Source organism: Aplidium turbinatum, chromosome 7, assembly GCF_918807975.1.
Source record: "Aplidium turbinatum chromosome 7, kaAplTurb1.1, whole genome shotgun sequence".
Taxonomy (NCBI): Eukaryota; Metazoa; Chordata; class Ascidiacea; order Aplousobranchia; family Polyclinidae; genus Aplidium; species Aplidium turbinatum.
The window spans coordinates 29,215,117-29,226,367 of NC_137478.1; the positions used below are offsets into that span (position 1 = coordinate 29,215,117).

Below are 11,251 nucleotides of genomic sequence, written 5' to 3' on the forward strand. Positions count from 1 at the left end.
TCAACTTCACGGGTTTATGAATGAAGTCATCAATGCCGCCAAGTGTCACATCAAATAATTTCATTGTCATCAAACAATTGAAATTTCCGGTAACACAACCAGACCAAACAATCCGAAACAAAAGACAGCGTTGGATATAGAAAATCCCGCTCCACAACTCTCATATTTTTATTCATGGCCTTTATAAACTAAAACTCGTTACATGCTAAATAAACACAAAATTGGAAAGATTTAGAAGAATTGCCAAACAACAGTTTGTATCGCGCTAATTCAGTTTGGCTTCTGTTTTTGTGTTCTCACAAAGACGTGAGGGTTTATTGGTTTTCGAATTCTCTCAAGACGAGTGCAGAGAAAAAAAGAAATAATTTTGAAACTGAAGTAGGGGTTTTCCGAAGGGACAATATAAAAGCATCAAGCCCCTTCGACAATTGCATCCATTTAATTTGTAAATTCAAAGTTTAGACTTTTACAGTGTGAGTTAAGCAGCTATTTTGAAAATAAGAAGCTTTGATTTTAGCTTGAAAATTAAAAAAAAGTTAAATTTGAAATAAAATCTGTTAATGTAAAGTTGGACAGAAAGGGAAACTTTTGAATGAAGATTTGCATTAACCTTCTTAAAATGGTAAAAAGAAAAAAGTTGTGCTGTTTCGATATTGACGATACGTTGATCAAGTCTGACATCCCCACAACCGAGGGGGTACTATATGCTTTGTCAGAAGGCTTCAATTGTCAGTTTAAAAACATAGAGGTTCCAAGACACGGTAAGAAATGTTTTGTTTACAATTTTGACAAGACATCTCAAATTAAAAAAATCATATTAATCTTAACGCTCTTGGCTTATGCCGATTGAGCACTTTACTGGAGGCACCTTGCCATGCATTTCGAGCAAAGCTCACTGCTTGCAGTTTGAGCACTTTGGCAAGGTTGGCGGTAGTACCACTTTTGGAGCTTAGGTTCCACAAATGAGAAAACGTCACACGGAGGTATATCTCCGTGGCCATAACCAGTCTACCTACTGCGCTGAGGAGTCCGCAAGGCCGAAACGGTGTGCACTGTCTGCAGTTATATCTTTAATACAGTTTTTTCAGAATTATATATTTGATATTGATAAAATTGAACTTTTTAAAACCTAAATATTGAATTAATTACCTTTAACCAAAGTCAATCAGGGCTTCATGCGAAACATCTGAAGATCCATAAACATTGAGAGGGGGAGGGCACCAGGGTTTTAACGACGCAAAAACTACAAGCAACATCAACGATATAAATATTAATATAAAAAAAATTGAAAAAGTTGTGGGAGCATGCCCTTTAGAAAGTTTTGGCAATTTTTAAGTTATTTTGGTCGTTTTTTTGTGCATTTTGTGCTCTAAAGTTCAGTGAAGGTGATTAAGCGGAGCGAGCGATCGAGACAAATTATTTGTTTTTTTTCTTCGGTTTGGAGCGAGACACGTGACCAAGAAACGCCCCTGGATCTGTTACTGGTGACCTAACTATTCTTAGGTCTGTCAAAACCATTTCGATATTTTCTTTCAACAATTTTTTTTACTGTTTGCTGGCAACATTTTACACAGTTGAAAAGCCATTACAACACAAATTACTTTAAAAATTTGACGCTACAAGTTGTAAAAGTTACAAAATTTTTATTGCATTTCTTTTTTTATTGTGGTGCATTTAAAAAAAATCAGCACACATTGAACTTTAAAAGGCGTATGAAAAAAACACACAACTCTAAATATTAGAATTCTCGTAGTAAATGGTCGTTGTACAATAGCTGCCCTTTCAATGAATCGAGGGACAACTGGCATTTCAAAAAGTGTTTCAACTAAACTTCGAGTTGACTAAAAATAAAAGTTTCAAAGACAAAAAGAATTTTGTTTATCTTTGCTGAGAAGGGTTTTGTCTCTTGCTTTCACAAAAGCAAACCAAATTTGAACTCTTATTGTTCTACAGTACAACCAGAATAATCGTGGTTAGCAATGCGGAAAGAGCAGCAAATAGTTCGTCTAGATTTTCAAAGTAACAAGTTTGCAAAGTTGTTTGTTACTATTTACAACCTTTTGAGGAGCATTTGAAAAGAGGACAATGACTTAACCTTATAGGCTACTCTGCAATAGACTTGAAAACAGATCTTTGGATTTCTTTTATCTACTGCAGTTTCCTCGTACCTTCCACTATATTTGTTCTTTCAAGCAAGAATGAGTTAGTTGGTGTCAAGTAGACATCCTAATGCCACGTTTAAAGTCTCGTGTAACGCTGCTCCAGTTAAACAACAAACACAATCTTTTGTCTCTTCTACCCCTCCTAGGCAGGCCATACTTTTCGCTTTGATGTTAAAATTTAAATATCTGAAATTGTATCGTTTTTCAATGACTATGACTTGGTAAAAAGAATGCTTTTATCAATCAAATCAAGAATCCATGCACTACTTAGGCTGTTTTTGCGAAATGTTTTAGCGAAAGTAATGACTTTTCTGCTGATACCTGCCTAGTATTGGCTTGCAAGTGACAGTTTGTTTTCCATGACTGTCATCTTCGAGATGCATGAAATTTCACTTCCCTATACTAACATCATATTAACATCATTTTTCGGTTACTATTGAAAACTTGTTACTTGTGATAGTGACGTGAGTTCTGTTCTCTCATTTTTATCACACAAGAAAAGAATTTCAACTTTTAAATACTTTTTTATTGTTTATGTTTTATATAACATTTAATTTGATTTTCACTCCCAAAGTTAGCCCTTAAGAAACCAATACAAAGAGACAAAAAAGCATTAAAATTATTTTGAAATTTGATATTACTGTAATTCTACTTGGAATAGCATTACAATACTGTAGAGCAGGGGTCACCAAATGGCGGCCCGCCAAGCTGTTATGTGCGGCCCGCGGAAGGTATCAGCGTACAAGTATAACCAAAAATACTTTTCTTGAGGAGTTAAAGAGCATGAAGGTAAAAAATACTTTCAAAATTTCACGTTTTTGCTTTGTCGTTTTTGGAAGCACATTTTTGCTTTACATACGATTCCATCGACCAATCAGATTGTGGTTCTAGGTAGGAGTCGCTTAAAGTTATTCCAATGCGATGTCCACCTACACTGCCCCAGTGGTTGATTAAAACGTCTGTTTTCGAATTTCGGAATTGTCTGTGAGCATAGAGTTGCTTATTTTAAGTTTATAAATGTCATGTAAACACTACTGTGCGTTTCACCGTTATTGTGTTTCACGAGCAGTAAGTTTTTTTTTGGCAAAATAGGTCGCTGTGCCAACTTAATTGATAATAAATTGGCAAAATATTATATATAAATTTAAAGACTTTTTCTGGTTGTATCAAGAAAATGAAATATCTTCTGACAGGTGTTGGTTGTATTACTTCTGGTTGTATTTTCATAAGACAACTTCTGGTTGTATTATGAAAATATTTAGTTTAGTACTGCAAAATGATGTTAATCAACAATTCTTGCCATGCTGATAACCACCGCAAGTGACAGTTGTCAAATCAAAGAAAGACGGTTTTATAGACTCTCACCAAAATGATGAAAAACTAAATTGCTTTTTTAGAGGGAACACTGTTCATGAGCTACAATAGAAACGTTTTTTCGGTGATTTCTACAAGCGTTTGTTTCATGGTGCCTATAGTTTCTTTCTCCCTGTTATTGGAGCCTATTTTTCGCTGATATGTTAGCAGGTAACTGTTGTTACCTGTATTGCGATGTGTCAAACATTTCTTTGGTTACTGGAACTGTTATGTGCAAGATATCTTTTGTGAAGCGAAGTGACAACATCACTCTTGCTTGGCGATGAATATTCTGATGAAATCGCTCGCCTCGCTACAAGTGCGCAAAACAAGTGGCCTCGTTTATTAGGCATTGAGAAGTCAAACGTGTTGTAAAAGGAGCTTGGCCTGGCAGTAGCGTTGTTCGACTAATTTTGTTGCTGCGGTATTCTAAGATAAATATTAACAACATGTAACGCTTGATAGTGGGTACGAAATGCGTTCTTTTCTAGCACAAGAGTCAACCTACCTAAAATTTTATTATTGCGGCCAGCCACAGCTCTCCTTAGTGCCAAAGTGGCCGCATGCAAAAAAGGTTGGTGACCCCTGCGCGTAGAGTTTGAGTTAAATAGTTTGACAGGTTCAGAGTCTTGGACTTTAAAATCATCATTATTAATCATGATTTTTTTTCAGTTATTTGATCTTTATCCTCGGACTGAGAAAGCTTCTTTGAGAGCTTAATCCTGGCAGTTTTGCATCCTTGTAGACTGTAGACTTAGAGGCTTTGAATCACTGACGCAGGCCAGATTACCGAGATTGACAGAGTGAAATTTCTGATTGTTGTAGAAATGTTGTTGCCGGAGAAATATTCTATTCACTAAGTGCGCTGAATGGGGAGCCGTTCTTATATGCGTTGCTCAAGCGCACACACTGAGAGTCGAACCAGCGCCGCTTGATCTTGAGTTGGGCGCGCAACCACTGAGCCAATAGAGCGGACTTTGAGGTAACGAGGCAGACCAAATTCATCGAGTGTTTTAGTCACATTTGCCACTCCTAATTGTGTGCTTCAACATGTCGCATTCACTGTTAAAAAATAATTCGTTAGTGAGATAAAAGCTAATCCAATTTGTTTTTCAGTTGGAACGGCAATGGGGTTAGCGAGGGAGTTCTTACAAGCTAATAACATCACAAAACAGACTTACGCCGATTATGATGAAAAAATCAAAAAGTCAGAAGAAGTGTTTAACAGTTATCTTGAAAAAGGAATAAATGATAAAAGGTACCGGTAGGTTAACTTCAATCGTATTCATTTGATATTTTAACTATCAAATCACAAGTTTCTCTACGACAGATTGTAAGAAAAAATTCCTGATCCACTGAGGCAACCTACTTCTGGGTGTTGCTCCTGAAACCAGATCGAAGTATTTCTATGCAGTTTAACTTTTTAACCAATTAAAATTTAAACATTGAAATATGAAAAGATTTTTTAGCAATCACATTTTGCTTTAAATCACTGAAACTGGATGCATTTAAAATGGCCTCACATAGAAAATTATATAAAATCACTAGATTATGGCAGATTAAAGGAGTCTACATTGTCAATATTGGTGATACTAACTCCAGGTGCATACTTTGCATACTCATATATTGTATCTTTATTCCAGTACACTATTTCGAAGGTAGATCCAGACAGGAAAATATGTTGTTTTTACATTTTGTTTACGTTCTGAAGCTCTTTAAAAAGTTCACCGCCCCTAAAATCACTCCGGCCCGGATGCCCTGTCAACGCTACTGCTAGGATGCAATGGCGAGGAACACAAATTCAGAATCAGAACTGGAGCCCAGCAAAAAAGCCTAGCAGAATCGCTTTGGTCTCTCGATTAACCCGCGAAAACGCACTGAGCCCAAAAGAGTTAAGAAAACTGTACCTACTACAACTGGAGGTACTTAAGCAAAAACTTAGTCAATGCTTATTTTTCTTTTCAGGTTTTCGTGGAGACCTCTCCCACACGCTCCCGAATTGTTGGAAAAACTGTCAAACCATAATGATGTTAAGCTTGCGTTGCTGTCAGGTAAGTTGTTTAACAGACCAACAAATGATGTACAAAGTCAATTCAAGAAAAGAGGAACTGGCAGAATGTTATTATTATTTTTTATGACACATTTGACAAGTTAATAGATTGCTCACAGGAGCAACTCTGACGTTTTAAAACCCTGTTTAAAGCCTCCATTCGTTGTTTGCTCTGAGAAAAATATTTTTGAAAAAGCAAGGTCACTGGCCTAAAGCTTCCATCTTAATTTCAATTATATTTGATCAGCGTTTACTTAAAGCGACAGTATTGGTCGTAATTTTAAAGATTAAGCCGGAATTCTGCTGAGGGTAGGCTACATTTTCTTCAAATATTAAATCGTTGGAAGATTCATTTCCTAATTTGTTGTTCAACAAACTATAACCTGGTTCCAAAGGTTAACAATGTGCAATCTTTTATTGCTCGGTGACTAAAATGCCTTGTTGACGTTTACATACATATTATAAATGTAATCTTTATTATGTCCACAATTAGTTTAAATACCGTCACAAAGAAAATATATTTGATGTTTACTTTGGACACAACAAACTGCAATCTAGACCTACCCATGGCCACCTGGAGATGCGGCCTGATTTGTCACATTTTGCAGATTTTAATTACAGCTACTGCTAGTGTTTGACTGACATTTTCTGAGATTTTTTTAATTTTTAGCTGTCTCCTAATGATATAAAAGCTTTTTGTTGCCTTTGGAAAGCAGTAGCAAATGAGAAAAAGTAAGTTGAAAAACGCTGAATCAGACTGTTATTGAAAAATTAACACTCTGACTAAAATCTTCGAAATCAAATTTTCTTTATTTTTCAACATCTGAAAATATTGAAACCTATTGTGTCATCTGGGGAAAACAGTAAAAAAAGCGTAAAAATATAATTTTTAGAAAAAACTATTGAAATATTATTCGCCAAAAGTTAGCAAAATCTGGAAATTTCTGCAAAATGTGACAAATCAGGCCGTAGGCTATCTTTAGGTAGCCATGGCCTACCCTATGCATATTATTTAACCCATTAAAAACCGCCACAAGTTTCCATTGCTTTTTTTAAGTGATATTTCAGCTACAAAGTTGTATTGTCATAACTTTTTAGGTATATTAAAAAAATTTGGTGATTTTTGCTTTTTTGATGCATTTCTTTGTTTGCCTTTTAAAAGGACACCGACCACATGGTAAAATATAAATCTCGCGATACCTTAATAGAAGTAAGTGTTTGTTTCGGTAGAAATTTGTCAGATCTTTCTTGAAGGACGTTTCAAAAATATTGTATAAACATATTATATTCACGGTAACCATCGGCGTAGTTAGTGGGAGGGTGGTCCCCCCAGTGAGCAGTCCCCCCTCGGTCGGCAGCTTGTGGGCGGCGGAGTTTTTACATGTAAACGAAAAAGCATAGTAAAAAATCTTTTTTTAAACCTTCGACTTGCATTTTATTTGCTGGCTCCTACTTCATGCGATCAGGGGTGGAAAAATCATGATCCGCCCCGAGCGGCACAAACCCTTGCTATACGCCATTGATAGTAACAACACATTTTCTCGAACAGTTTGGCAATTAAATTTAAATTTTATTAAAATTAGCAAGCATCATATAATGCGAATCAAAAACCTTTACTGTGTAATCACAATGATACGCTTGTGCTGGTAGCACAGTAGCCTATGCTTTTATTTGCTGTGATAAGGTACAAAGCTATCAATATGTAAACCAATGTCACACTTTCTACACTTCCGCTGCACTTTCCCACTGCAGACTGCACAAGGCACTTGAGTCTTACAGGATATTACCAGAGGATGCCGCTCATCATAACGGATTTCTAGTAAAACCTTTGATCTCACCGCAACACTTCTCTTGTTGAACGAACGGAAAGCTAGATAAGAATGATAAATTCTGCGTGTAAAGTGCAGTAAGTCCAGTTTTTCAAGTTCTTGCTCGTCACTGATTTCACGGTACACTTGCATCACGTTTTGCACTAACACATTGAGTAACCACGAAAACAGTGGCCACCACCATTTTTTTATGCGGATCCCGATTCGGAGTTTGGCCATGTTTTGATCAATGCGATCGACTCCGCCCATGTACTTATTGTACATCTGAATCAGATAAGGTTGGGGATATCTATCTTCCTTTTTTCGCTTTGGCTCCATCGCTGTGCCATACAAAGCGGAGCAAAACCTATACAGTTGGATGCAAGTGTCACTATACTGTTGCAGTGCCACCTCGCAAGAAAAATTCCTGATGGATCGGATGCATAAGAATATAACCCATGTGGCATTTTTTTCAACTCACTTTGATCGGTCAGTGTTGTTTTGCCAATACGGTTACTCCGAATGGTTCCTGTTCCACGTATATTTTTTCAGACAGGTAGTCAAGCAATGGCATCAGACCACTGACGTGAGGTTGCACATTACTGCGTATTGAAGCGAGGGCCAGCGCAGAGGTAGTCTAGAGTCTTAGGCACTCTTCTTTATTGACAATAGAAAAGCTGAAAACAGCCAAAAAACATTGGCCATGTGGCCGGTGCCCTTTTAAAAGGCAACAATAAATATAAAGCAAAATAAACAAATAAAAAAAGCAAAACTTTACACAAATTAGAGAGTAGTAAGAAGCACAACGTTATAGAGCGTCAAAGTATGAACAGACGTATTTCATATCTATTACTAATAGGCAATAAAACTTGCATGTTCCTCCTCACTTCACCACTTCCGGCTCTTCTCATTTTTCAACAATCTTTAAACTTTTACAAAATCCAGAAAAAGTACACTGTTCTCAAATATTTATCAGCACCTTCCAAAACAGACCCTAAACAACTACCAGCAAGTCCAAAATGATTCAATCGAAATAGGATGATGCAATACTGAGTCATTCAAAACGATATCCTTTTAAAAAGACACCGGCCGTAAATGGGTTAAAATGGTCTAAAACGATCGTAGGCTACAAACAACAAGAGCCATTATTCTTAAACTTTTTTGTGGTTACCTAGCAAATATCATGTAATTTGCTTTGATGTGAGTCTTGTTTGTGATGAAACTGCGAAGTGTTCACCAAATTCAAAACTTATTTGCATCTATGAGCAATTTGAGGCTGCAGTTTTAAACCATCGAGTGGTTTTTCATGAATTGACAAAATAATTGTAGGCCTAATTGCAGATTTTCATAGGATTGCAGCTTGCCAGTATGAAAATTTCAGCTTTTCATTCATACTAATATTAATACTTTTGATCCTATTAATAATGTGGTGATTTAATACACAAAGTTGGAACAGTGGCTCTTTTCAGATATTTTTACCTCTTCCTCCAAAAATCTTTCGTTTTATTACCGCTTGCAATTATTATGTTGCTACACTACACTAGAAAAGTTATCTAGTTTTTATTGCATAGGCGTATGCAAAGAATTGAGTTAGATTCGAGACCTCTTTTGAAAGCGCTTTATCGCTATTTTTCTGTTTGTCCAGACCGGGTAATAGCTTTTAAGCGTCTTTGCAAACCACTGCAAACAAGGGGCATGTCTTCATCTTTTCATACTTCTAGTTTTTAATATAATCCTTTTCAGCAAATCCACGGAGAGTGGCCGAAATGAAACTTTTCAGTGCGAAAATTGACATCAAATTGTTTATGGAGGATTCTCAACTGATTGGAGCTTTTGGATGCGAAAATGAAGACCGAAGTGAATTGGTGAGGATACTATGGAGTAGATATTGCAACATCAGTCGTCTGGAAAACCAGGAACTAGATCCGAGTGCCATGGTGATCATTGGTGACACTCCTAACGACATTAAGTGTGCCCATGACAACAATGTGCCGTGTGTTGCCGTGGCAACGGGAGATTTTTTACCTCATGCTCTTCAAGAAGCAGACCATGTTCTGGAAAACTTTAAGAACGTTGAGAGGACAGTAGAGATTTTGCTGCAGGCTTCGAGAGGACCGTTGTGATAATTTTGTGAAAGTTTCCTTTCCGTTCGCACTTTTTTGTTTGCTTATTAACATTATTACGTTTTTTGACCTTGTTTTGTATGCTATGGTTATCTAAAGCCGCCATTTTCACATTATCTCAGCAACTAGTCTCTACTAAGTGGATTTATAAAATGTGAAGTTAACTAATTTTATCAAACAAATTGTTTGTGATTTGAATTTTTGTTTTAAACCACAACTAGGCCAAAACTTATATTTCACATTCTTGCAAGATACACCTTGGCGTTTAAAATGATTTATGTTTTAAGAAGTCTTTCATTTGTGAAACCGACTAAAAAGATTATAAATGAAAGAAACTGACGAGAAAATGACATAGGCTACGTTTGAAACGGTTTGCTGGACCACAACTTAACATCAGGCAGTAAGAATGAGAAATGTTATATCACTATGTACTTAACTGCAGACAGTGGCACACCGTTTCGGCCTTCCGGCCTCCTCAGTGCAGTAACTGACACAATAACAAGCAGTTGTCTGTCGAGAGAACGATTATTGTATTTGAAATATATTGCGGCTCTAAGCATTTAAGTTCAAACTCAGATTTAGTCCAGCTTACTTATATTTGAACTAAACAACCAAACCATCGAAGCGTTGCTTCAAAATTGTACAAATGAAATATATATTTTTTGACTGCACTTTCAGTGGAAACAACAAAAACTATCATCAGAAACGCATCTGTTTTGGAGAAAACAAAGCAAAATTTCATTTTACAAAAGTGGTTTGAAACGAAATAAAAACTACTCACAAAGGAAATTAATTGTTACAAGCTGCCAAAATGTCCATTGATTGATTGAATCTTTATCCTCGGACTGGAAAAGCTTCTTGCAGAGCTTAATTCTGGCAGTTTCGCATACTTGTAGACTAGAGGCTGTGAATCACTGTCGCAGGCCCTATCACCGAGGTGGCCAGAGTGAAATTTTCCGATTGTTGAAGTCTTGTTGCCGGGAATTGTTCCATTCATAAGATGCCGCTAAATAGAAAGCAGTCTTTAACGTGCGTTGCTCAAGCGCACACCCCACTGACCAGTCCTCAGACCACATTACAACGCCAACGTCATATTTTTTGATTGATGGAAGAAACGAGAGGCGATACTTAGTTTTTTCGTTTATTATTATTATTTATTTACGTCAGACAAAGCTGTCCATATCCAAAACAAAACAACGAAATAATATACGAACTGCAAATGCACCAAGGTCACAGTGAGCCACTTTGGATGCCGTCAATTTAAGAGCTCACTAATCGCAACTGCTCGCTGTACTAGTGAGTGCTCAGCCTTGTGCTGATAGCCCGGAAGAACGCCCCTTTCTTCATAAATATCTACTGTTACAAATCTACATACAATGAGCGTTTTAGTGTTTAGCTTGCCATAAAACCAAGTTACATCTTAGGTCCCCAAGTCAGTTGAAATCTTGGACAAAACTCCATGTAATGCCTTGCTGGAAGTCAATATGACATAGTTAACCAATTTAAACAAAAATCGTTTCCAAACTTTCTTGCTTTATTGACTGAAGTGCGCCTACTAACGGCAATTGAATGTTTGGTTGAGCTAATTTTCTGATGCAGTATTTTTAGTGTTTTTCATCAAAATTGATCTGTTTTTCATTCCCAAACATAAAATTATCCTACCCTACAATACAAAATAAGCAATTTCGATAGCTATAAAATAGCAGTGGTTTAAACGAATGCTTAAAATACAACTGGTCAGTTTAATATTGTAAA

General features: G+C 36.6%; 1 protein-coding gene across 2 annotated transcripts; it reads left to right on the top strand.

Annotated features, from left to right (window-relative positions):
- Positions 1–479: 479 nt before the first annotated feature.
- Positions 480–10,051, top strand: LOC145774786 (uncharacterized). Of its 2 annotated transcripts, none has more exons than XM_082586096.1 (4): positions 480–761; positions 4,632–4,779; positions 5,481–5,566; positions 9,117–10,051. In XM_082586096.1, exons 1-4 carry the CDS (start codon positions 593–595, stop codon positions 9,494–9,496), a joined length of 783 nt encoding a protein of 260 aa, XP_082442222.1. In that variant the 5' UTR covers positions 480–592; the 3' UTR covers positions 9,497–10,051. The 2 variants fall into 2 exon arrangements, with proteins under 2 accessions (XP_082442222.1, XP_082442223.1); XM_082586097.1 differs by having other exon boundaries at positions 482–761; positions 4,632–4,773.
- Positions 10,052–11,251: the final 1,200 nt, after the last annotated feature.